The sequence below is a fragment of the Notolabrus celidotus genome, chromosome 11 (assembly GCF_009762535.1).
Source record: "Notolabrus celidotus isolate fNotCel1 chromosome 11, fNotCel1.pri, whole genome shotgun sequence".
Classification (NCBI taxonomy): domain Eukaryota; kingdom Metazoa; phylum Chordata; class Actinopteri; order Labriformes; family Labridae; genus Notolabrus; species Notolabrus celidotus.
In genome coordinates, this window is record NC_048282.1 from 29,323,474 (window position 1) to 29,350,872 (window position 27,399).

The window sequence follows — 27,399 nt, forward strand, 5'->3', positions numbered from 1 at the left end:
CAGGTTTCATGTAAAATTTTATAAAAATATCACAGATGTGTCAATGCCTTCACATTACAGGGAGAAAAGTCGCCTTATAGTAAATTTTAGAACTCTATTCCAAACACTGTTCTTGTTGGATTGTGTGGTATCTGGTCTGCAGAAGCTGAGCACTTTATGTCAGGCATGAACAAACATTCAGGCTCTAAACTAAAACACTACGTCTTACTCAAGGAGCAAATCCTTTAGAAGATGTTGACAAAATGTGAACACAATCTGATTCAGGTGATCCTTTAAATCTTTCTTTAAGTAACCATCAATTACAGAGATGCATCATTTAAAAGCAGCAGTGAGATAAAAATCTGGATAAATACTCAATATACTTTATGATATCATCTAATGGAAGAACGGTTGAAACATTTTTCCTCTACAGTAACACGTGTGTGAAATACCCTGATTATAAACTTGACTTTTAAATACTGAAGAGTGTCAGTGTTTCAAATGTTCACTACTACTCAGAAGACATTTTTCATGTAAATGCAAATAATTCAATTTAGAGGAAGTTATCAAAATAACACAAAACACAGGTAGTAAATTTCAACCACAGAAAATTCATTCATAAAATTAGTGAGTGATTTTCTTTCTCTAAGATTCATAAAAAGGGAAAAATATAATCAGCTACCCAATAGTTGCTGCCTCATAACCATATTCTGTGCTCCTTTTATTCAAACAGAAACTCTTTTTGTTGACTTTAACATGCTCAAGAGACTAATCTCTCTTTCTAAGATGTCAGATATTCTTTTTTCATTCAAACAAATCCTATGAAAAGCCAAAAAAAAGTAATCTCTGTGGTGGAAGCCGGATTTGGCTTGTTTATTTGTGTTAAAAAAATTCTTTATAGTCCAAAAAGTATCAGTAAGCTTTACTGATGTGCTGGTTTAAATATTTCTACTATATTAAAAGCAGGCCAGGTTTGAGGGAATCCCACATTTTACCACCTTGCTGCTGCATAATCTCACAAAAGCATGAATTGTGTACTAATCCGCTACTAAAAATAGTCCTCAACAAATGCACATTGAAGTCCTGTGTGTTTAAAAAACATTTCCTTAAACCTACACTGCAAGGGAAGCTAGGGAAATCTGATGGTTTTGAGAGATAGACAACACATTTCTTTTTTTTTGTTTCATGGGATTTGTCAAAGATAAGAAAACCATATAAAATCACCAGCCTCATCGCTCAATCTCTAAACTACGATTGTAAAACACTTGAGGTGAGGGGGAAACCACATCTGGAGGACATCTGCCGCAGTCGACGCTGAAACCCAGATAATGTGCTCTATCATGTCTCCACAGAGAGGAGCAGCCGATCTCCACCATGCTGATAGGTATTGATTGTGACTCGCAGTGAGACATCGGCAACTGCTGTCACAACACGAGGGCTCGACAACTGCGGCTCTGATAAAAAAAGGGTGCGATACGAGGGGAAAAGGAGGAGGGAGTTATCTACCATTTCATGGATATCAAAAACTAGTCCCCAGCAGGTTGGAATAATAGATTACCCAGCCAACATGCGGCGCAACCTGATCACTGCCTGTTGGTTTGTTGTTGATTCCAGGTTGATTGGGTTCTCTTCAGTCTGATGCAGATAAAGTCACAGTGCAGATGAGGAGAACCAGCCTTACAAACATCTTTATTGCTTCCATCACGCTCTCTTTTTCCTCTGTCTCTCATTATTAGAGAATGAGGCGGTACAAAACCCAGCATCCGAATGTGACCCAGTGGCTAGTCCAGCTCAGCTCTGACCACTTCTGAATGGTATGATGGGTTATATCGTCCTGTAGGGGGCAGTGCGTACTATGTCAGCTGAATGGGGTAGGGAGGTTATTCACAAATATTAACTAATTCATAATTCATACCTTTCCTAAAATGTTTCTATAAAAATAAGACTAATAATTCTTTACGCTCTGTTTTTAACCTGCAAAAACTTCTGCACAAAAATAACAATGTGACATTACACTTCTTTCCTTTGAACTATTAATACTGCAGCTAAGGTTACATTCCTATATGTCATTACACATGTCGGTATGTCACATAGTGTGCTGTACATTTTATATGCACAGTTTAATTTTAAACTGGTCTATCAAGTACAGTATGCATGACAGTTAAAAGGTTATTAAGGACACTATGTTCCTCTCCATATGAAACCTGGATCTAAGGACTGAGAGGGTTGTTTGATGTGCAGATTTAGATTTCTGGTAACAGTCTTTACAACTAAAAATATATAGATAAATTGGACTTGCAATGATAGATATAGTCGCCTCTGAACATGTTGTGTTCTCACCTCATCCTCCTCCATGTAGTCCACACTGGAGTTGAACACAGAGCCCAGGTACGTCAGGTGAAGAATTGCCAATGCACTGAATGCTATGTTAATCATATATACCCACAGCTTCTGCAGAGAGAGAGAGAGAGAGAGAGAGAGAGAGAGAGAGAGAGAGAGAGAGAGAGAGAGAGAGAGAGAGAGAGAGACAGAGAGAGAGAGACAGAGAGTGACAGAGAGGCATTATGTAACAGCAGGGAACTTGAATCAATATATCAGGCACTTTAATGTTTATCTTTTTCATTGTAACATGAGCTCGTTTTTCTCATTAAAGTGAGAACAAATCCTATTCTCTTTATCACTTTCTGACAGTCTCCATAAATCAGATTAGCTTAACTGCTAACTCGTCAGAAATATTATCTTCCTCAACTTGAACTTTTGATAGTTGCAAGTTTAGTGCTGAAAATGTTATGGAGGAAAACTGGATTCTGAGACCGCATTTTGTGAGGCTGTAACATTTGATCGCCTATATTGTGATGGGAACGATCAGTGCTGTGTTGCAGTCCATGCAGGCTGCTTCTCCTTGGCATAAATCATTATTCTCTCTCCCTGCTGTTCTTGATGTGTGTAACCAATATAACATAAGGGATTTTTTGGCTGGGCACCTTGCCAGTAAACTCCCGAAATATATCAACTGACAGTACAAGGCAGACCACGGGGGCTGCTTTATTTTAACTGCAGCAGATTTGTTTTTCTCTGGCATAATACCTAATGTACACACAACCTTAGCAAAACAATGAGCATGTCTTTTTAAGGTCTTAACCATTTGTTGTTTTGTACAATATGGTCGATCCCTGAAAAATGGAGAGGGTCTGAATGCTAACTGGGCCAGAAGAGCTACTAGGTAGGCCCCCTTTGAGCACCTCCTGCTCTGAGAGGAAGTGCCAGCAGTCCCAGTTCAACGGCCAATTGCACAAATAAAATAGTTGGAAGACCACCAGGACATGAAAAAAATCATGTTTGAAACATACGTTTGTGGTCAAGGAGAAATATCAGAGATCTGTAATCACACAGTGTGAAGCACATGTTAGTTGGACATACACTGAAATAAAATGGAATAGGGGCGTCAGTTTGGCTTAGTGGTTAAACAGCGTGCCCAATGTATCAAGGCTATAGCTCAAGTCACAGCAGTCGCTCGCTCGATTTCCAGCCTTCTTCTTCTCTACATTTCCCATCCCTCTACAGCTGTCCTATCTAATAAAGACAAAAATGTTTTAAAAATAACTCAGAAAAAAACAAGAATTAGAAGAAATCATCTAAATAAAAAGGATGTAGCCTGACGTCTTGAGGAAAATATGCTAATTAACCTTTTTGCTGAGAGAAAGATAAGCAGAGTGATGCAACTGCCATGTCAATGCTCCAGATATGAAGCTAAAACCAGCATAATGTTTTGCAAATTTTATTATTATTATTTATTATTTCATTATATAATTCACTTCTATAAGAGATAATGTAGCAAAAAATCCCATGAAAAACCCTTCAGCTAGCTGTGTCCAAAGCCTCCAGTGTTTATGCTAGGCTATAAGCCTACCTGCTCTAGCTTCTTAGGTAGCCCAGTGTGTAAAAATAAATAAACATAGTATACACGTTTGGTATAAATCTTTAGGGTACACATTCAGCACACATACTAAGCTGACTTGTTCTGTGTGTGTGTTTTTGGTAACTAACGCACATATTTAACACTCATAGTGTACATGTTTAGCCTACACGATTAGCATATATATAAAGCATACATGTTAAGGGTATATATTTAGCATTTATATGTTTAGAGTACTTACTTGGCATACACCCTGAGCATACATATGAAGTATATGTATTTTGCATGTTATTTAACTATGTTGTATGTATATATTTAATGTACATATGTAGCATACATCTCAAACATACAAACATACTGCATCATTATTTTGTGTAGCAAATATAGCAAAGTACATATTTAGAGTGTTTTCAATTATACATGTCATGTTTGGAGTACATAGGGTTGCCAACTCTCCTGTATTAGCCGGGACATCCCATATATTGGACTAAATTGTTTGTTTCATATGGGATCTCAATTGTCCCGTATATTGACTATTAACTCTTGTAAATACAGCAGACTGCACTCTACAGATCCTAGATCAGATAAAACGGCAGTGGCAGATCATGTGCCAATCACACCGCCTGTCATCCAATCACAGGCCCCCTCACACGCATTAGTTGTATACAGCGCAAATGCACCAAGTTCTTCAAAGAAGTGTGGAGAGGATTTTCTCTCTGATGGCCATTAAATGGTCAGACTCAGAGTATCCAGCAAAAAGTCTCCATGGAAAAAGAACATTTGGTGAGTCATACTCCTCTTTTGCATTTAATTTTTCTTTTGCCTGTTTTTTGATGTAAAGAGCCAAATTGTGGTTTATTTGAGGTTTATTCATATGAGGTTACATAATGATACAGTAAGGATTAAAGGGAATATACACACTTTCGCCATTTCCAGTTGAATCAGAATATGAATACACGCTAAATTCACACATCATGCTCACACCACCATGACACTGTGCACCTGTCCCTTATTTAGGAGTGAGAAAGTTGGCAACCCTAGGAGTACAAGTTTTGTATTCATACCTACCACACATTTTAGCATGTTTATTTGGCATACATATTTAGTATAGCCTTCATATCTACTACTTACTGTATTCAATTAGGCTACATATTTAGGATACATTTTAGCAACCTGACAGAGGTACTTACAATGCATCTAACTGTTGCACAGAAAGCAAGTGAGTGTTCTTTTCCAAATGTCTAATTATTTCGTTGATATTAAATGTGAACCTGCTTATCTTAAAAGGCGAGTAATTAAATTTTCTCATGAAAAAATAGAGAGCGAAGACAAAAGTGCACATTACCTTTTTATTCTGGTGGCTGCAGTTTGGCTGACATTTCTTCGAGAGGACACAGGCATTAAAAATGGCTGCAAGCCTCTTCCGCAACACTGAAACACAAAAGAAGACTAAGGCGTTAAAAATTAGCTGGAGTAAGAGTTCCTTTCCGACCATAAGAGGTAAATTATTATCACTGCAGTGAACAGAAACAGTGTGTAATAGTGTGTGCAATTAACCATTACTGCAAAGCTAAGCACCTTCTCTAAATGGAAAGGTTTTAATGTGGAAAAGAGACATTAGGCAAGCTCTCACCATGCTCAACGTACGTGATGAACCCAAGAGATAGTAGCACGGCACCCAGGTGAAAACTTAAACCCTACCAGACACAGAAGTTAGAATCAGAATAATGAACTTGTTAAAGTAAACACACAAAAGTAAAGATTATCAGTTTGAGAAGTATTTGCTTATATTTGCAGCTTCCATATTCCACTCACATGCAGCAAGGCGCTGGCTGTATATGTCACCATGATGGCGGTGAACGTCCCAAATTTGAGAGCACTCTTGAAAACATCTGTGAGATGAGAGCATCATCTTGTTTGTGAGTGTCTGTTTGAATGAGCCATTATCATGCCCTTCAAAATTAGACTGAAAAGCAAAAAACAGCTGCTGCCATCAAGCCATCGCTGTTCAAATTATAACTCACAGGTGTGCAGAAAGGAAGACATTGGCTGATTCCACGACGTCACCACCTCAACCATCGACCGGGGGAACTCTATACTCAGTGGCTTGGATACAGTCAGATCCCTACAGAAGAAAAATAGAATGAAGTGGTTCTGTTGCAGCATGTGAAGAAAGAAACTCTATGTTTATAGTGAGCATGCTATTCTAACCATTTGAGATTGTCCTTCTCCTCTGTGAAGCCTGCTCCAGCCAGTGTTGTTGTAGTCTCGCTCAAATAACCAACAAAGTAATTGCTGAAGTGGAAAGACATGGTGTTCTCATACGCCAGCAACCACCTAATGCAAAGAGGATTATAAAATCAGAAGTTATATTACAATTACGAGTGGCATAGGACTTAATCAGTGAATAATGATGAAACTTTTAGAGACTTACTTTGCTGGAGTACCTCTGGTAAGCAAGAGAGAAAAGAGAGAAGGTGTAATGTTCAGTATTAGTGATATATTTAAATCGTATAATCTTTTCAAAAAGGTAAAATAATTGTAGAGGATGAGGGGGGGGGGGGTGGGGGTCCTGGCACACATGGCTGCCCAGAGAAGGGGATAGAGGTGTAGGTACATGCATGCAGGTGAGGGTGCTGAAAATTTAAAACAGCATGCACTGAAGTCAAAGTTCTCAGAAATTTTACAACAAACTTTGACATATTTTTTTGCAGCCAATTACATCCTGAACTCAGCAAACTATCTGGTACAAAAACAAAGGGTGTATATAGATGTATAATACAGTGCTGTGCCATCAGTGTCTAATCCACCAAAAACATCTCTGTTGCTGAAAATAGTTCATAAGGTATGCTGGCAGCATGCTACGAGTTGGCTAATTTCTATCCCCCAAAAAGGCAACAAAGCCCGGGGAGGTTTAACAGAGAGCTTTGAACACTTGTTTTCCTCATACTGATGGTATCTAATACACTCTGTTTCTGCATTGTTTGACTCCTTCCTCTCTGTGTTTAGCTTTATTTCTGCTTCATTTCAACAACAAATCAATTTTTTTGATTTGCAACCTCATTTGTTAAAGGTACATTTATCCTTTTCTGAACTTACTGTATAATCACTTTGGAATAATGCATGATGACGTTTTCTATTTAGCATTTTAAATAAATCTTAGGTACCCCCTACAGTTTTCCAAACTACCCCGAGGGCTACAATACCCCCCTCTGAGAAACACTGTATTAAAAACACACAAAATCATGTCTTACAATCTTGTTGATATTAAGAACAGTTGAGGTGTAGATAATTACCTGATCTTCCTCCTCTTTTTGCTGCAAACAAAGCAGATAATAGAATAAAGTTTTGAAGCCATAATCTAATCAAGAAAGAAAATAACAGTATACAGGCTCTGCTGTGATCACCTCACCTTCGTAGCAGCTTGTCTCCATATACTGGAATGAAATAAGGGAAGAGGTAGGGAGCGACACAGTTGGAAATAACAAGGCAGACTTGGCTCTTCACCCAGCTGACAGACACCTTTAAAAGCCATGAAAGGCTCTGAGGAGAAGAAAGAGGCAAGATTTGATCTGTTAGCATCTCACCTCCTGGTTAAATCTTTTAAATAATCCCCACCCACCTCCCCCACCTTCTTCAATACTTAAGAGATACTGTAGCACACTCACCAACTTACGCCCCTCTAAAGCTTCTTTGTAGCTGTTGAAGCTGATCCAGGGACCAAAGATGACTGTGCCCACAAAGTAAATGTAGCCCATGAATTCAATAGGTGAGGGTACGCTGGTCACAACACCTCGGTCCAAATCGAAGGCGAGAGAGATGGCTTTCATGGCAACCACCATCTGAGAACCTAACCGACAGCAGCAGCAAAATACTCAAAAGACTTCAGGATAAGAGCATTTTTCACGGCTTGAAATTAACCTAAAACAATCATATTAGTTGCTTTTATCTGAAAGAAATGTGTCAAGTGTTGCTGCTGGCGGAAAATACGCCTACCTCTCATCTTGTGCCAGTTTGTTGTGTCCATCATGTGCATCTCCCTGTGAAAATTGGATAAGAATAGCGTTAGTTTCTGTATTTTTCACTCCAAATCAAACCTTGCTTCAAACATAGACTTGACATGTGCTAATGAGCTGTCAAGCATCAAAGGTGGACGCTCTTACCCCAGCAGCAGGTAGATAAGCACAGTGATGGAGAGGAAGGTGCCTCTGATGGTAGAGTGGCGGCACAGGAACAGAAAGAGGTAGCAGAGAAGGCTGAGGAGGACCACCCAGATCATGTGAAGCTCAAAGAAGAGATAGAGAGTGTAGAAACCTCCTGCTACTGTGCCCAGGTGTTTCACAAAGGATGGGAGCCCTGACAAAGCAAAGATAAAGAAATAACGAATACAACCCAGGATTATGATGATGTAAGCTCTATGTATGACAGGTGACTAACACTGAGGGGGCAGAAAATACATCTCACCCAGCATCCAGAGAAGACGACACAGCAGGCAGATAACCAGCAGTTGCCATACCTGCTCCAGGCCCTGCTGAGCTGTAGGCAGCAGGCAGCCATGAGCAAGCTCCTGGAAGAACTTCTGCCGACTGAACCCTCCCATATCTAGACTGCAAAAGCATAAAAGAGGCATTTTTTACAGAAACTAAATATGGCATCTTTTCCACTTGAGTCAGCATTACAAAGCAAAAGTAGAAAAACACCATTGAGCACTTAGGAACATCTTTGCAAAGTTGCAGAAAGGCAAAAGCAGCTTTCTAAATCACTGTCAACTGGCGCACATCCCCTAAAACTTCAAATCCCAGCATGCACTCTGTCTCACTACAGATCTGTACAAACCCAAAGCTGGAGTGCTGATATTAAAATCACTTTATACATATTTGGAGTATTCATGTATAATTAAAAGCTCACTTTCTGTTAACTGCTGTACCCCTCTTCAAACTTCAAATCCCAGCATGCACAGCACTTCATCACAAATCTATACAAATTCATGCTGTAAGGGTTTCAGTGCTGACTGTAAAATTTCCTAAAGCTAATATTGTTCATCTTACTACGATAATTCTCGTATTCACTGTAAACAGACACACATACTCTCAAACTTAAACTCCCAGCATGCACTGCACCTCACTACAGATCTGTACAAACCCTTGCATCAGCTGTTAAAGTTTGAGCACTGATATCAAAACAACTTTATACATATTAGGTATTCATGAACAAATACGCTCACTTGCTGTTATATGGCATACCCATCTTCAAATTTCAAATCCCAGCATGCACTCTGCCTCACTACAGATCTGTACAAACCCAAAGCTGGAGTGCTGATATTAAAATCACTTTATACTTATTTGGAGTATTCATGTATAATTAAAAGCTCACTTTCTGTTATCTGCTGTACCTGTCTTCAAACTTCAAATCCCAGCATGCATAGCACTTCATCAAAAAAGTATACAAAATCATGCTGTAAGGGTTTCAGAGCTGACTCTAAAATGTCTTAAAGCTAATATTGTGCATCTTACTATGATAATTATCTTATTCACTGTAAACACAGACACATACCCTCAACCTTAAACTCCCAGCATGCACTCCGCCTCACTTCAGATCTGTACAAACCCTTGCATCAGCCGTTAAAGTTTGAGCACTGATATCAAAATAACTTCATACATATTTGGAGTATTCATGTATAATTAAAAGCTCACTTGCTGGTATCTGCTGTACCCATCTTCAAACTTCAAATCCCAGCATGCACAGCACTTCATCACAAATCTATACAAATTCATGCTGTAGCTGTAAGGGTTTCAGTGCTGACTCTAGAATATCTTAAAGCTTATATTGTGCATCTTACTACGATAATTCTCATATTCACTGTAAACACACACACATACCCTCAAACTTAAACTACCAGCATGCACTGCACCTCTCTACAATCTAAGAAAAAGCAAAGAGTTTCACTTTTGGAATTAAAATATCTTTATATGCAATGTTGGGTTTCATTATATAAAATAGTTCTCTCAATCACTCTAAACAGACACACATTCTGAAACTTCAAATCCCAGCATGCATAGCACTTCACCACAAGTCTGGTCAAATTCATGCAATGGCTACCAAAATGTGAGTCCAAACAGTGAGATATATTTTGACTAGCTTTGATATATTGCCAAATGATAACCCATACTCTGTTCTGCAGCAGCTGCACAAACTGTAATGATGATGATGATGATGGTGGTGTGTAAGACAGGAATGTGAGGGATGTGTGTGAGTAAGCGTGAAGATCACAGCACAATAACCTTCAGCATTAGACTTAGTCATGGCTGTAATGGTGTATTAAAGAAGACTTAATGACAGGATAAGCACAGCAGCATAGTGGACACATGCAATTCTACGAGGCATGCTTCCTCCGCAATGCAGTCGACCAAGGGGACGAGTTTGACTCACAGCTGCCTTGAAACAACCGCTGCATGATAACAGTGCAGCTCGGCGACAGAAAGCAACACATCTTGGATAGAAAAGCTGGGAAGCTGGTGAAGATTGTTAACCTTGCTTCACCTAGCCAGTGGGATTTTAGTCTTTCTACCACCGCACTTGTGAGCTGTTACCCCAGCCCCCCACGTCGGTCACAGCTAACTGGGTGCCCCGGGCATGTCAGATAGTTCTCCAGGGATAAACTCACCCTTTGAGCGCAGCAGCTGGAGGTTCCTCTCCGCGTTTCTACCCGGCTGCCTTCCCGTCCCTTCACAGTCAGTTAAGCGTGAGTGCTGCTGCTGTGTTTTTAAGCACACTCGGTCCAGATGATGCTTATCTGGATGACTCCCATTGTCACAGCATCAGCACCACTTGCCTGTCATCTAAGCAGCCAAGCGAGAGGGGATTATCAACCAATCAGCTGTACGAGTTCAGGGACGTCAGCCAATCATCGCTCAGGTTTGATTTGAGTGACAGCTACAGCGGCCAATTAGAATCCCTGCACACCATTACCGGTGGATTCTGACCAATAGGGTGCGTACAGCGTGCAGATGGAATCAGACAGGACACTGGACTCTCATCTGGATCTGAGATGTGGTACAAGAGGTTTTCTGAGGGATGGACTGTGGGTATGACTAATGAAATCAATGTAACCTACTTTTTCCGTGGGAGGAAATCTTTAGTAACAAAAAAAAAATCAATATTCATGTCTCAGTGATATTGAAAGTTATAAAATAGGTAATCAACTTAAAGTCTGGAGCTGCAGGAAACAATGAGGTTCATCTATACCTTTAAAAACAGTTCTAGGTTCAGTGCTTGTATTTTATTCTTTTAAAAAATACTGGAAGCTACAGTCTCCGCTATAGGCGTTTCTAGACCATTTTTGGGTCGCTGGGTGCTGAAGCACCCTAAATTGAATCCCAGCACCCCTAAAATTTGAGAGATTTTATATTTTATTGCTGTATGTCGTTTTCAACAAGCTAGAAAAGTTTCAAAACTATATAGTACTTAGCTGAAACATAATATCTTAACAAAAAGAGAGATAGAGAAGCAGCGAGAGGACTTTACTTATTAGTACTATTAGTTTATTAGAAGTATTTTTTAATTTTTATTTCATTTTTAATCTAGTTGAATACAGTATATTTGTACATTATTGTCAGTCCAAAGAGGGAGAGATGAAAAAGGAGCAGGAGAGGAGAGACTGCAAGATCAGGAAGAACCAGGTAAGAAAACAAACAGCTAATAGTGGCAAGCAAAACTGATCAAATTATATAATACAGACAAGAAGGAAAAAGGCAGAGAAAAACATTAATAGGTCAATTTCTGTTTATTTGTTTTACGTGTTGTGCTTTGCATTTCAAATGGATGTCCAAAAAATAACTACAATGTCAATTTTTTGTATTTTTGGTTTGATTCGCCCCTGGTCTCCGCTCTGTGACCCAGTCAGAAAACTTGCTTTTGCTTCCAGTCCCCAGAGTGTGTCTTGAAATGGGTAAAAAGAGTTTTAGATCCTCTGCTCCTGCAGTCTGGAACCTGCTGAAGGATAGCCTGGGTTTGAGTGAGCTTGCCTCTTTAAATGTGTTTAAAAGCAGACTGAAGGCTCTTGAAGAAGATGCTTCAGTTTGTAGATGCTTTGACTGATGACTTTTGTTTTAAAACCCATCGGATTTTGTAATGTTTTAGAATTACGTGTTGTTTGTCTGTAACTTTTCTAGAATGTGCTGCTGCTGATCTTGGCCAGGACACACTTGAAAAAGAGATTTTTAATCTCAATGTGGTTTTCTCCTGGTTAAATAAAATAAAATAAATGTAAAGCCCCTGTGAGGAGCTTTTATCTGGTTATGGGATGCTTTTTTGTGACCTACAAAGACAAACAAGTCCATCAATAACAAGACTGACAGTTACGAGAGGAAGGTGTCAGTCCTGATGATTGACAGCATGCTGGAATAAAACCCTTTTTAATATTCACATGACAAATATTCACAGTGAGCAATACATTTGGATTAGTAATCAATAAGACATAAATACAAATACAATGGAAATAATGATAATAAAAGTATGTACAGAAGACAAATAAGGTATGTAGAAAATACATGGTTGAAGTACCCAGAGATCAGGGAAAAGGGCACTCTGGTAGTCTGTCTGGAATCTGGCTATGGCAGCGTTTAGATCGTTGGACGCCGTAGTCAGGTTGGCAGAGGGGGGATGTAAACAGCTACCAGTATGACATGTGAGATCTCCCTGTGCAGATAATATAGTCGGAGGCCCACAGCGCTCTCTGTGCTATTCCAGCCCGGACAGTTTGGAAGCCGTCAATGGAGACTTTGTGGTCAAGAATATCCAGATGCAGCCACATTTTAGTGAAGCCCACCATGCTACATTGATGTGAAAGAGGTCTTGATCTCAGTGGGTTATTACCTGGTTGAACGAATATCTAAAATACTATGTCCACAGGGGGCGCCAAATTTACACAAACAGAAAGTTACTCACAGGAGCTTTAATACAAGACACTAGTTTGATGTAGGCAATAAGTCCCCTTTCTGTGTAGTTAACTGGTTCCAATAAAGGTTTTTAAAAGGCATTAATTACTCATTTAGAGATCAGAAAGCAAGCCTTTTGTTGAACTTAGTGATAGCTGTTTTGAAAAATTGCCCTCATTGTTGTTTCGACTTAAAATTTACCGGAGCAGCTATAGCTCTTATTACACAGTAACAAATCATTCCTACATGCTATTATTGCTATTGATAAAAGGCAATAGGTGTCTCACTAAAGAGCATAACTGCTGTTATAAATTACTGTAACTTATTGATAGTGTGAAGGGCCAAATGTTAGTCAAGCTTATAACTCAAACTATTCATCTACCTTGATACAGTGAATTCATATTTTGTTTTGCAACAAACCATTAATCAGTTTTAGATTAAAAAAGCAAAACCACAAACTGAAAGCCTAAAGGTTAATAACTCTTCCCTGAACTGTAAAGTATTAGTTAATACCTTCTTAGCTATTTATTCATGTTGAAAATAACCTATTAATATTCTGTAAAAGATGTCTAATAATACGACTTTGTTATTCTGGCCAAGCAAGCAGAGAATACATTATCTAAGTACTCTAGAACAGCTGTTCTCAAAGTGGGGTCCTAGGGCTCTTTTCAGAGAGCCGGCCCTCTTTTAACTCGACTCCCAAAGAAGAGCCGGCTCTTTCGACTCCCGAACGGCTCTTAATTTAGGATCTTTTGTAGCCTTATATTTTACCTTAACTTTGAAAAAAATAATGGTTTGTGTGTTGAAAACCCTTTAACATACAGTGAATTGATGAGAAGCCTTATAATTGCCCAATTCTTTGCATTTATTCTGTTACAAAACCATTCTAACCCTAGGGTTAGGGTTATGATTAGGGTTAGGGTAAGGGTAGTGATTAGGGTTAGGGTTAGGTTTATGATAAGGGTGAGGGTTGTGATTAGGGTGAGGGTTGTGATTAGGGTTAGGGTTATGATTTGGGTTAGGGATGGATTTGGATTAGGGTGGGGGTTGTGATTAGGGTTAGGGTTAGGGTAAGGGTTGTGATAAGGGTTAGGGTTAGGATTTGGGTGAGGGTTAGGGTTATGATTAGGGTTAAGGTTGTGATTAGGGTTAGGGTAAGGGTTATGATTAGGATAAGGGTTATGATTAGGGTTAGGGTTATGATTAGGGTTAGGGTTGTGATTAGGGTTAGGGTTAGGATTAGGGTTAGGATAAGGGTAAGGGTTAGGGTTAGGGTTAGGGTTAGGATTAGGGTTAGGATAAGGGTAAGGGTTAGGGTTAGGGTTAGGGTTGGGGTTAGGGTTAGGGTTAGGATTAGGGTTAGGATAAGGGTAAGGGTTAGGGTTAGGGTTATGATTAAGGTTAGGGTTAGGGTTAGGGTTAGGATAAGGGTAAGGGTTAGGGTTAGGGTTGTGATTAGGGTTAGGGTTAGGATTAGGGTTAGGATAAGGGTAAGGGTTAGGGTTAGGGTTAGGGTTAGGGTTAGGGTTAGGATAAGGTTAAGGGTTAGGGTTAGGGTTAGGGTTAGGGTTGTGATTAGGGTTAGGGTTATGATTAAGGTTAGGGTTAGGATTAGGGTTAGGGTTAGGGTTGGGGTTAGGGTTAGGGTAAGGGTTAGGGTTAGGGTTAGGATAAGGTTAAGGGTTAGGGTTAGGGTTAGGGTTAGGGTTGTGATTAGGGTTAGGGTTATGATTAAGGTTAGGGTTAGGGTTAGGGTTAGGATAAGGTTAAGGGTTAGGGTTAGGGTTAGGGTTAGGGTTGTGATTAGGGTTAGGGTTATGATTAAGGTTAGGGTTAGGATTAGGGTTAGGGTTAGGGTTGGGGTTAGGGTTAGGGTAAGGGTTAGGGTTAGGGTTAGGGTTGGGGTTATGATTAGGGTTAGGGTTAGGATTAGGGTTAGGGTTAGGGTTAGGGTTAGGGTTAGGATTAGGGTTAGGGTTAGGATTAGGGTTAGGGTTAGGGTTAGGGTTAGGGTTAGGGTTAGGGTCATGATTAGGGTTAGGGTTAGGGTTAGGGTTAGAGACAGAACTTAAGCAAACAGAACCAGAACCAAACTCATGCAAACAGAACCAGAACCGAACCGGAGCCGAACTGGAGCCGAACCAGAACCGAACCAGAACCGGACCAGCACCGGACCAGCACCGGACCAGAACCGGACCAGAACCGATACCGGAACCGAACCAGAACCGAACCAGAACCGAACCAGAACCGAATCAGAACCGAACCAGAACCAGAACCAGAACCAGACCAGAACCGGACCAGAACCGAACCGGAACCGAACCGGAACCGAACCGGAACCGAACCAGAACAGAACCAGAACAGAACTCAAGTTTACAGAACCAGAACCAGAACCAAACTCAAGCAAACAGAACCAGAACCAGAACCAAACTCAAGAAAACAGAACCAGAACCAAACTTGAGCAAACAGTACCAGAACCAAAACCAAACTCAACAAACAAAACCAGAACCAAACTCAAGAAAACAGAACCAGAACCAAACTGGAGCAAACATTATTAATATCCTCAGTGCAGGTTGGCATTGAGAAAAATCAGATGCCTCAGCTTGGATGGGTTGATCCGATTTCTCCTCTCAGTGAGTATTTGCCCTGTCTTCGAGAAGAACCTTAACCCTGACCCTAACCCTCTCAGAAGAACCCTCCATCACCTGTATCCTATATCCTCACATGTGATTTGCCGCATGGCCACGACGCTGACCAATCAAAACAAAGTTCTGCTGTGAGCAGAGCTGGGGCTGAGCACTGTGAGAGCTAAGCAGCGAATGGTAAAAACTGGGAGCCGGTTCTCTCTCAATGCAAGCCGGCTCCTCTGATTCACTATAAAGCATCAGGTCTCAGAGCCGCAGCTTTTGACCATGACACATCTCTAATGTGCTTAATCTGTGTTACAATTATGAGGGGGTCCTTGGACAATTTTCTCCCCTGTAAGGGGTCCCTGGCTCCTAAAAGTTTGAGAACCCCTGCTCTAGAATAACCAGAAAAGAGCAATCAAGAAACCTTTTATACCTCACAGAAGTATTTCATCTTGATTGTGCTACTGAGAAACAACCTCATCTTGTTACATTCGACACCTTGTGACAGTAGCTGAGATTAAGCAACTCCAGTGACAAGGAAGGCCAGACAAGTGGAGGCGTGAAGGCATCTTATTGTTGTTACACTGAGTAGTTTTTCCTGCACTGGGATTGTACTGTAGCTCACAATTTTAATGCTTTCTGACACAGTGATAAGAGGTCGCTAAGAGACCAGCAGGGAGACAGTTTTGGGTCACTTTAACAATCCTTCTAGTGCCACCATCAGGCAACTCTGGACAAAAGCTGACCCTGTACTACGGCCTTTTCTTTCTAGTACAGGATTAGATTTCAGGACAGGACATCTCAACGAGTCATTCCTTGGTCTCTTGTTACCGCAACCAAGTGAGGATCAGATTTTATGTTGACACTTTATGTTTTGTTTTATTGAGTTACACCTACAAATGCAATGAAATATGAGACATTTGTTTTTACTGTCATCCACTAACAGCAGTAACAGAGATTATCTCAAACTGATCACAAAAACAGGCTTCAAGGTTAATCATTTTTATTCAGAAACTTAGAATATAGTGTTTTGAGTCCACACAGTCATGTTAATACGTTATGACTTATCTCCTTTCACACATTTTAAAGGGTCAGTGTTGGCTACAGCAGCTCTACAGCAGGGAGGGAGCTCTCGTCCAGCTTCACCATTGCTCAGCAGGTTATATCCTTTCATAGTCAGGAAAGAGAAAACGTTCCTGACAGGTAGTTTCCTCTCTGAATACACCACCATGAAATCTGTCACCTCCGATTTAAGTACAGAAAAATCCAACTCCAGACTTCAATACTCACATATTCCAGATACCAAGGCAACTATGGCAAGTTTTTATACAAACAGAAAAACTAAAACACATTTCCATAAAAGAGAAGAAGCATCATCTGTGTGGTTCCAGATGGGTGAGGTAGAAGGGATACAAATAAAGTTTGTTCATAGCAAAGTTTCAAAATCAAGATCTCTAAAATGATCTCTCTAACTCCCAAAACAGTTTCATCTTCCCCCAGAAACAATGAAAAATGAAATTAGGGGATTATGATGTGACAGCATCAAAAGGCTGCATAATGAATCAAGGCACTGTGGTTAAAGTACAAAGCTTTGCTGAACCAGACTGGGACTGACAAAGACAACAGGAACAGAGGTGTGGTGCAATACATTCATAGTTACTTCATCCAAAGAGCAGCAAAAAGTCTGCAATACTGAGTCCAAAGTCAAATCTTGTTGTAGCTTGATGTCCATCAAATGCACCAACAATGTGTGTTTGAGGTCCATTTGTTAGTAGCTGTTCTTCAACAAATCTTCAATCACTTTGACCCTGTATGAGTAGGGTTATTAAGATTCATCTTTAAAGCTCCTGTGAGGAGTTTTTAATTGGTTATGAAACACACTGAAATGAATAATGACTCCACTGAAGCAAACAAGTCCAAGAAAAAAAATAATTATTGTTGTCATTAATAGTGTCTGAAAATAACAGGTGTCAGATGAAGTGATTATCTTCACATTCTACATTGTAAAGACTCATGAGGCAGCGCCAAAGTCTACACAAACTTAAAGTTCCTCACAGGAGCTTTAACTATTTTCACAGGAGGTAACACACAGCTGAGTTAAATTAAAGTGAATGAAAGTAAAAGACTCAGGCACTGTTTTAACACAGACTTCCAGTTACAACCCAACACCATAACAGTTTGGAGGCTGCACATGATGTTGATAAAAACTGAATTTGATGGTTTGCTCATTTACAGCCTGTATTTAATTGAAAATTGTGCAACAAATTAAATGTTGAAACTGAAAAATGAGATTGTTTTCTGTAATATATACTCATTTTACAAATTTGATGCTAGCAACAATTTTCAAAGTCTTGCTATGTTATGAAAGGTCTTCCCTGAAAAGAGCATTTAGCATTAATGGTGCCCTCCTAGATGTGTCAGCTGCCCATGCTATGGGTACCTATGCAACCCCACTTTTAACTGTGCACTGATAACAAGCAGAGGAAGCAGCATCAAAGATTTCCAGAAAGAATGTTAAATTTCAATTTGTCAGACCACAGAACAACAAGTCCACAGAAGTCACAGGCATTTCTGGATTATGGTGATATATATTTTTCTCTTAACATGATAGTTTTAACCTGCATCAGTGATTGCAGTGGCAAACGATGTTCATGGATGATAGTTTTTGTATTCGATTTTGAGCCCATGCAGTGATTTCCACTGCAGAGTCATGCCTGTTTGTGATACAGTGCAGCCGAAAGGCCCGAAGGTCACAGCCATCTAACATCAGTTATTTACCTTGTCACTTTTGAGCAGAGATTTGTCCAGATTCGCTGAATCTTTTCCTGTTAGTATGCACTGAAATTTTAGTTACACACTAATTGCTGAACTGTGTCCTCACCCAGTCTCTTACGGAGTGGTGAACCTCTTCACAGCTTTGATTCTCAGAGACTCAGCCTCTCTTGAATGCCCATTTTATACCTAGTCATGTTACTAACCTCTTGCAAATTAATTAAATTAGTTGGAAGATGTTCTTACTGGTGTTTTTTTTTTGTGTGCATTACACAACATTTCAGAGTTTTGTTGTCTCTGCCTCAAATGTGTTGTTAGCATCAGATTTAAAGTAAGCATATTTTTGTAGAAACAAGAACATTTTTAAAATGTTCACATCTGTCGCCTTTGCACTATTTTCAATTAGATAGACCTTCAATAATTTGCAAACCATTATCAACCTTTTACAAAGCGTTCCAACTCTTATAGAAATGGTCTTGTACATTCAGAAGACAACGTCCAGGTTAAAAGAGTTGATGTCCTCTATATCTGGCTCAACTCTTTGCTTCTCTAAAGAAATCGGTGGCTCCTCACATTTTTCCTCCATCTTTTTCTTGACACCTCTTTGTTTGCTTAAAATATATCCATAATTTCTAGTCACTTCGAAGAATGGTGAGGTGAGAAACTTTGGTGAGAACATCTGTAGTGACGGAGGGAGTTCTATGTCATCGAGTAAGCTGGGCTGACTGACGGCTCGCAGGCGGTAGGGCAGGGTCTGCTTAAACTCAGTGGAGGGACTTGGGTTCTTGGGTATTTGGTAAGATTCACAGACAGGTTTTTGTAACAGTGGTAACACTGGTAACGGAATTTCTGTCAAGACTCTAGTGTATGAGGGGTGAGGAAGGGGCTTAAGGATCTTAATAAAAGGTCGAGAAGGTTTGGGTGAAGAAGGCAAAATCTGTGGAGATGTTGTTGACAGCGGTGTTACGGTCACGGTGCTCTGACTAGGCTTATCAGGGTCCGGTATCTGGTTTGATTCTGGGCTTTCCATCAGAGTATTTTCTGTCTCCACGATGGGGGACTCTTCTTCAATCTCAATTGAAGCCTCAGTCTGTGGCAGATATAAAACATGATTATGACGTTGGCAGAAGAGCACTCCACACATGTTGCACTTCCTGCCGTCTTTGACATGCAGCAGTTTGTGACGCTTGAGGTGATGAGTTGAAGTGAAAGTTCGGTCACAAATGTTGCATGGAAAGGAGGGCTCTTGGACTTGCGGGAGCTCGTCGAAATCGTCCTGACTTGTGAAGAGCTGTTCACAACTTTCATCATTGCAGGCTTCTTTTCCTTCTTGGTGCAGCTGTTCGTCTTTTAAAAGCTGAGACAGAGTGCTGAAGTTCTGATCACACAGCTGACAACGATACCCCAATGCTGGTGTGAAAACACGTTTGAGGAGCAGAACGGGAATCTTTTTGTCTAGTACTAGGACGACTGTCATGGCTTCACATGATGGTAGGGTCATTTTGGTTTCAGTCTCAGCCTCTTTAGTCAATGTTTCTTCTTCCTAGGAAACAAAAAGAGACATCACCCCATCTAAGTAAACATGTATGCTTTCCAAACAACATTATAACATGATTGAAACATAATGATTTTAAGTTTCCAAAGGCATAATACACAATGGTTTCTACCTTTGGCACTGACACTGGTGTCTCTGCTTCTTCAATAACTTCAGTGGACTGGTGGTCAGCAGGAGAACCAGCTCCTGGTTGAGTTGTTGTGTCTCCTGTTTCAGCTTTAGCTCTAAGGGGCCTCCTTTTTCTGCGACCCATAAACCTGTGACAGAAACATTTTGAAGAAGTGAGCATTAACAACATATGGTGTGAGACACGTGTGGTTTGTTTGTATCACTGCATAATTACTTTATAACAGCTTGGTTTAAAGAGCTAATGTTTACAACAGCACATATGTAAGTTGAGACATATGTTTTAATTAATTGCTACAGCTCTACATGAACACCATAGATACTTCTTACAGTCAAATGACCTCAAACTGCAAAAGTGAAAGAACAAGACTAACAGCAGCTGATGAAATAATGTATATTCTAGTATGAAATTGTATCTGCACAAATGTACATAAAACTCTGGTTATGTTTGATGCTGCTTGTTTGCTAGCTAGTAGAGGGGTAGCTCCTGCTCGTGTCTTCAGCTACTTTGTTATGTCTTTGGTGAGAAAGGTAAATGATAATCCACAACAGTGTACAGTTGTTTTTAAAGCTCTTAACAACCTTGCCCCTCCATACATCATTGATCTCCTGTCATCTAATGTTCCACCACGATCACTGAGGTCCTTAAATGCTGCCCTTTGAATTGTTCGTCATGTGTCCCTCACAAGCGCCAGCCTGAGAGGTTTCTGTTTTTATGCCCCTAAACTCTGAACTCTCTGCCTATGAATATTAAAACAGCAAGCTCTCTGGGTGTTTTTAAAAGTAAACTTAAGACTTTTAATCTGGCTTATAACTTTGAGTAATTTGATTTTAGCCCTGGACTGCAACATTACTTTTATGACCATTGTTGTAATATCATTTTTATTTATTTTATTTTTATTTTTATTCTATCTTCTTCCTTTTCAATTGTTGTATTTTATTTTTCTAGTACTTATTTTATTTTAATTAATTGATTGATTTTAGTTCATTTTTGTGTTGAAGTGTTTCATATCATATTCCTCTATTTTACTCTTGTATCATTTTATCTATTGCTGTTGTTTTCTGTTTGTTCTTTTGTGATGCACTCCGGGCTGCATGCTCGAATGTTTAAAAAGGGATAAATAAAAATGAGTTGAGTTGAGTGTACAGATTTTAAGGAAGAGGATTAGGGCCACTGAAAAAAAATTAAAATCAAATTTCTTTTTTTTATCATTATAATTCTGAGAAAAAAAGGCAGAATTCAAAAGAGCCAGAATTCTTAGAAAAAAGTCAGAATTCTGATAAAAAAAAAGTCAGAATTCTGATGGATTTTCAAAATAAAAGCCATCTGAAAATACAAAAATGTGCCTGGTAATTATATATTTGGCATTACAATAAATCTCAGTTTCCACTGATATGTTTTGATTCAGAGTGAAAGGAGAAAACCTCAAAATGTGATGCTGACAATTACAGCTACATCTGATTTTGGATTTTTAAAATAAAAGCCATTGGAAATGTAAAATTTTAGTGATGATTTTGGATATTTTCAATGTGAGATTCTTTAAAAAAGAATCTCTGTTTCTGACTAATTTCAGTCCAGACTAATAGTAGACAGAATTCTGACTTTTATCTCAGAATAAAAATAATAATAAAAAAAACAAATTGACCTTATTTTTTTTTTCAGTGGCCCTGATCCTCTTCTGTAGGATTTCAAGCAGTAAGACTCTTACTGATGTGACAGCAGATATCTAACAATGAAATAACTACATAATGACACATCTTACCTCTTCACTTTTCTCTTCTGGTTTTGTTTGGTGCACTTAAAGATGGAGGGCACAAAGTCAGGGTTTTCAGGATCCATGGACGCTTCTCCTTTAAAACATTGTAAAGGGAAAAAGTGTGGTCAGACCATAGACTGTATAAATAAGGGTCAGACTCTGAGTGGAATCTCATGTATCACCAAAACAAATCTACTTCAACCAGTAACTCAGTTTGCTGGTGTAGCATGTAAAAATGTTACCTTACCTGATATGAAGTGAGCGCCACAAACACGAGCACTTCCCCTGAGTCCATCGCTGCTCCCGTTCACTTGTTGGATCGCCTTCAGCCACAACCGTCTCCTGTTGGCCTGACACGTCGAATACCCAGACGAAATCCTGTAAAATTTAACTGCCCTGTTCGAGGATTGCTGATTTGAACAGCCAGACACACAACAACCCGTCATTTTACAGTATAACAGTCTGGTTTCGGTGTTTAGCTTCAGGTAAGGAAGTTATCAACAGCAACTACTACACAGGACTTCCGCTACCAAGAGGCGCGCGCATCCAGGTTGGCTGATGTAGCTTAAACTACAACAACTGTCAAAACACCTCCTTTACAGTTAATCCATTTCACAGTACGTTTCAAGAAAAAAAAAACCCAGTGTTCAGAAAGATTTGAGTACTCAATCGAACAAAACAGAGCAGAAGTCAGTTTGTAGTACTTGTATATGTTTTCCAGAAACTACAGCACACGGTGCACTGAGGACCCCTACTGGCCGGTGTTGCGTTGAATTCAGTATCCTCTACATTCACCATTTAGAGAAAAGGTAAGTCGTTCACTGTCAGTTCATTAGACCCCTTCAATTTCCATTTAAGCGTTTCTTTCTTTCTAGTAGTGTAAATGTATTTCTCAGGATAACTCCATAAATGCATCATCTTGTTTTTAAGGGGGCTCTAGTTAAAAATGTATGACCAAATTTAGTGAGGTCCCATTATTGGTTGACTGCTTTTAAATTGTGACTCACTATTAATACTACAGTAAACCATAGACTGTATAAATAAAAATAGTAATGGTATAAGAAAATAAAAATAATAATAATACACTACCAGTCAAAAGTTTAGAAACACCTTCTCATTCAAGGGTTTGTATTTTATTCTAATTATTTGAAACACTGTAGATTAATACCAAAGACATCAAAACTACGAAAGAACATATATGGGAGTATTTGATTAATAAAAAAGTTTTAAACAAACCAGAATGTGTTTTTTATTTTAGATTCTGTAAAGTAGCCCCCTTTTTCCTTCATGACAGCTTTGCACACTCTTGGTATTCTCTCAGTCTGCTTCATGAAGTGGTCTCCTGGAATGGTTTCTAATTAACATGAGCCTTGTCAAGAGTTCATTTGTAGAATGACTTGCCTTCTTAATGTGTTTGAGACCATCAGATGTGTTTTTCCCGAGGTAGGGTTAGTACACAATGGATAGCCCTATTTGACTACTGTTGTAATCCAGATTATAGCAAATCCATATTATTTCATAGTTTTGATGTCTTTGGTATTAATCTACAATGTTGAAAATAGTTAAAATCAATTAAAACCATTGCATGAGAAGGTGTGTCCAAACTTTTGACCAGTAGTGTGATTTGCTTTAAAAAGGTTCTGTAGAAATAGAGGATGACTTAAAAGGTGGACAATGCAAATTTGAACACATTAAGCAGGAAATGTTCTGTAATGTTTTTAAATATCAAAGGTCAAAGGTTACAAATTGTAACTTTTAACTCTCCTTATACTTGCTATACAAAAAACAAAAACAAAAACCAAAACAATAACAACATAAAAATATTTTAAATTTGCAAATATATTTTATGTCCTTTTAAAATATAAATTAATTATGATACAACTTGATTTGCTTATTGTTTTGTACACACATTACCCAGTCTTAATAATGATTTAGAGTGTGGCATTCACAAGAAAAAATGAACACAATGCTATTTACTTGACAATTTGGAGGCTAAAGCTGTTCAACAGAACATCAAAACACACTTTGCTTTGACTGTATTTTTTAATGGTCTTTGAAATAGTATTTCCTTGAGTGTGTCTGAGTATGTGTGTGTTCTCAGATTAACACTTGATCATTGTGTGTTTCATTTTACAACTCTCGAGAAGTGGTGAGTCCTTGGTCTTCTCAACAAAGGTGTAACTAACATAAATTCCAATTACCAGCGCAGCATACCTGGTGCATCTTCAAGGAAATAGTCAAGGGCATTTTAAAACACAAACTATTTCAACATTAAAGGTTTTTTTTTCTGCACAACCACATCTGAAACATATTCCTAATACTACCTCAGCTGTAATGGCCTCTGTCTTGTGACCAATAATAAACCAAACAGTGGTGGCAGTAATGAGGCTGTGTTAATACACCCTCTGCTACCTTGGGTGTAATTATGAAGCCTATTACACCTGCAGTCTTGTTAGTGATGGTGTGCTATTTTGGCAAGGACTCCCTGGAAAAAAGAGGACTTATTGGTTTAATAGAGATAGAAAATATTAAAACAGTATTTTTAAAAGACAGTGTTATGCCCCCATACCCCAACACTATAGACAAGTACAGCAGAATTGTTCATTGTAGCTTTATATAGCCTTATACAGTATTTTCTTTGGCTTTAATATAGTTAAGGGATAGGATTCACTTTAATGGAAAGTGTTAATCTGTCTCCTGTCTGCTTCCTTACTGCCTGTGCCTCACATCTCCATGATCCTTTGTTCCTACAGAAGACACAAAAAATTGCCTGGTTTTATTTTTTTAAGATGCATTAATTTCCCAAGGCTGCCTGGCAGAAGGTACTTACATTTAAATTCAATAGTGTATTTGTGGCGCCTTGTTATTGTGTTTATAGCCTCTGGGTTAGGGAGTCAGTAACACTGAGATTCATCAGGCTTCAGCTACATATATCTGTATTTGTTGGTTATTGTGTTTAACCCTCCTGTTATGTTGCCGGTCAAATTGACCCTTTTAAAAGTATTTTAGGCAATATATGCCTTCCAATCCAGCTAAATGCAGCATACAAATCTGGGCTGCATGTGACAGAAGAGGTGTCGTGTTAATTTATCAACATCACTTCATAAAAAAAAAAATTCAAAATTTAAAATAAAATAAACAAAAATCTATGTCATGTAAAACTATTGTATTTATATTTAGGGCTTTCCAATGTACATTAAAAAGGTTTTAACATTAATTTCAATGAAAAATGAGTGAGTTATCCTCATTGAACTTTGATATGTGAGAATTAAAGAACACCAATGGACTAAATCTTGATTTAAATGGTGCTAAAAATTAGATTTAAAAAAAGTGTATGGGGATTTTTTGGGGTTCGCCTCGGGTCAAATTGATCCAGGAACATTATTGCTGTTCCAGAGAAACGAACATAACAGGAAGGTTAATCTGCAGACACTAAGAAAAACATTGAAGATCATAAGTCCTGTTCTTTGAGTCTGTGTCAATACTCAACCAACAGATGTCACTGTTGTTTAAAAACAAGACTTGTTTCTCTCATGGAAAATGTTTCAGAATATTTCAAACAGTACAAAAAACATAACAAAACATCAATAAATTATATCATTCTCAAAAGATACATCAACAAAAAGAACATTCATGACACAATAAAAAAAATTTCAACTCAGAAACCAAATAATCCTTCCAACTTGTTGTACCTGTGTGAATCCTTATAAATATTAAAACCCTAAATTTGTCGCTGTGATAAACAGGAACCCAGTTGAGTCAAAGAACAGCACCGTTGTGAACGAATGCCACTTCCACTTCCCACGGAGGACCATTCATATTCTGTTGTAAAAATCAATCTATAAAGCTGCGCCTGAGAGTTTAAATCAATATCATTTCATTTCCACCCACGCGTCCACAGAGAGAAAGATCTCAGTCCTCCAGTGTTTAGTCACCGCCGGCAGACTCTCAGTGTTTGGTTCCATGTCACAGAGACATGACTGCAAACATTAGCTGACACCTGTAATGATTATCTCAGCATTACAGGGTTTTCTCCTGTTGTCTATTCACAGCTCCATACTTGTGTCTGCAGGACACAGTTTAAATCTCATCAAGTGTTTTTTTTTCTCAATACCTACGAGCTTCTGACCTGAAAAGAAACAAATTGGCATTGCTACAGTGTCACTCTCCTCCCTCCTTTCTCTCCTCTCCCTCAAGGTGACTCCTCCATCTGCACCCTCCCTGGTCTTGCCAATGCCTCCCTCTGCAGTCACCATGCACGGTACAGTAACTGGGATCTTGGTCTGCTTTTATTTTTGAAACCTATCTCATGTGTTTCATTAGTTTTCCTGGAGCTATACAGTCAAAGCTGTGCAACACTTCTTTGTAGTGTGTGTGTATCAGTGTGTGTGTGTGTGTGTGTGTGTGTGTGTGGGAGCAAGAGAGAGACAAATACAGTAGGTGTGTTACCAAAGTCTGTTATTTTCAACACTACAAACATTTAATGGAAACACCCAAAACAAGATTGTTTACATATTTTTGCAGCCTTCCAACACACACAAGACCTGTGTCCTATCCCATTCATAATTTCATCTCTCAGGCACGAGGTGTGTCTCATTTCACTGCACAGCAACCCCACTTTAATTACCCTCTTCTTCACCCCTTCTTGCGTCGTTCAAAGTGGAGAGAGTGCGAGGAGGAGGAGGGGGAGGAGAAAAAAAAGAGGAGATTGAGGAGAGACTATAAAAGAAATTGGAAGAACATAGGGTAAGATGGGGTGTGAATGAACGGGCGGCTTGTTTTGAATGAAGAGAGGAGCTGGATTAAAGAATCCCTTGCTTAGCTGACAAGTCATACTGTCTCTATTACGCACTATACTTGTTCTTTCTGTTTACTTTCTTTGCACTTTTCTTACACCAATAAAATAAGAGAATTCATGCTAGTTCAAAGCCTTTCTGACATGTTTATGATCATAGGTGGCTGTGCTTTTGCCAGCAGGCCTCCTTTGAATAAGTTACACCTTTAAATCACTCCTCGAAAACATCATCCTCAACATCACCAGACTTGCTTTTATGTGGTGTCTTCTTCCCATTGCTTTAAGCCTTCAGCTTTATTTATTCTTCCATCTTTTATTTGAATACGCCTCTTCTCCTGTCCTCGTCTTTCATCATCAAGTCTGATCAAAAAATCTTGTTTTAAATCTTGTTTGTGTTATGATTGACACTTTCCACCAGTGTATAGGCTCGTTGCTACCTGCTTAGGGTGTTGTTGACTTTACACCGCTACTGACAACCTCCCTGTTTACCCGACAGCTTAGCGACCCACTTCCACAGGGGAGCGTTGTGGCTGTCGCTCCTGCCATCACTCAGTTGTCTGGCGAAGGGTTAAGCCACTACAACGCAATTACACATTCATTTCACCCTCACAGAAACCCAGCCAGCCAGTCAGCGAGCCTCCCCTCCCCCTCTACATGCTCCCCATCTCCTCCCTGCTTTGCCTCCATATTTCTGCCACGCCTGCCTTTACCCTCCATCTCCATCTCTACTTCACATGACTCAAATTCATCCCTCTCTTACACCTTTAACCCCCCCCCCCCACACACACACACACAACCCCCTCTCCCATTTAAACCCTTCTTTCACACTTTTTTTGTCAGGTTAAGAAACACACAAAGGAGCAAGGCAGAGCCGGAGCGAGAGTGTGTGGAGGTGGAGGCCGAAGGGTGTGAAGATGAGAGGCGAGGCAAAGGGAG

The 27,399-nt window shown here is 39.3% G+C and overlaps 3 protein-coding genes across 4 annotated transcripts in view; 1 reads left to right on the top strand and 2 right to left on the bottom strand.

Moving 5' to 3' along the window:
* LOC117821572 (protein-serine O-palmitoleoyltransferase porcupine-like) lies at positions 1–10,734 on the bottom strand. Of its 2 annotated transcripts, none has more exons than XM_034695952.1 (15): positions 10,560–10,734; positions 8,360–8,502; positions 8,059–8,251; positions 7,892–7,935; positions 7,564–7,745; positions 7,308–7,438; positions 7,192–7,212; positions 6,330–6,344; positions 6,107–6,232; positions 5,920–6,020; positions 5,711–5,787; positions 5,529–5,592; positions 5,241–5,326; positions 2,320–2,430; positions 1–1,813 (listed from the first exon to the last, which is right to left on the bottom strand). In XM_034695952.1, the coding sequence occupies exons 2-15, from the start codon at positions 8,493–8,495 to the stop codon at positions 1,712–1,714; spliced, it is 1,389 nt and encodes a 462-aa protein (XP_034551843.1). In that variant the 5' UTR covers positions 8,496–8,502; positions 10,560–10,734; the 3' UTR covers positions 1–1,711. The 2 variants fall into 2 exon arrangements, with proteins under 2 accessions (XP_034551843.1, XP_034551842.1); XM_034695951.1 differs by lacking the exon at positions 10,560–10,734 and adding an exon at positions 9,589–9,652.
* A 5,710-nt stretch (positions 10,735–16,444) lies between these two features.
* LOC117821630 (zinc finger protein 652-like) lies at positions 16,445–22,283 on the bottom strand. The gene is made up of 4 exons (XM_034696045.1): positions 21,916–22,283; positions 21,675–21,762; positions 19,898–20,042; positions 16,445–19,773 (listed from the first exon to the last, which is right to left on the bottom strand). Exons 1-4 carry the CDS (start codon positions 22,112–22,114, stop codon positions 18,715–18,717), a joined length of 1,491 nt encoding a protein of 496 aa, XP_034551936.1. The 5' UTR covers positions 22,115–22,283; the 3' UTR covers positions 16,445–18,714.
* LOC117821629 (PDZ domain-containing protein 4-like) overlaps positions 21,956–27,399 on the top strand; it is a 41,903-nt gene continuing 36,459 nt past the window's right edge. The window contains exons 1-3 of the mRNA XM_034696044.1: positions 21,956–22,285; positions 22,390–22,477; positions 25,866–25,929. The gene's annotated coding sequence lies outside the window, so the exon portion shown is untranslated. The remainder of the gene's footprint in view (positions 22,286–22,389; positions 22,478–25,865; positions 25,930–27,399) is intronic.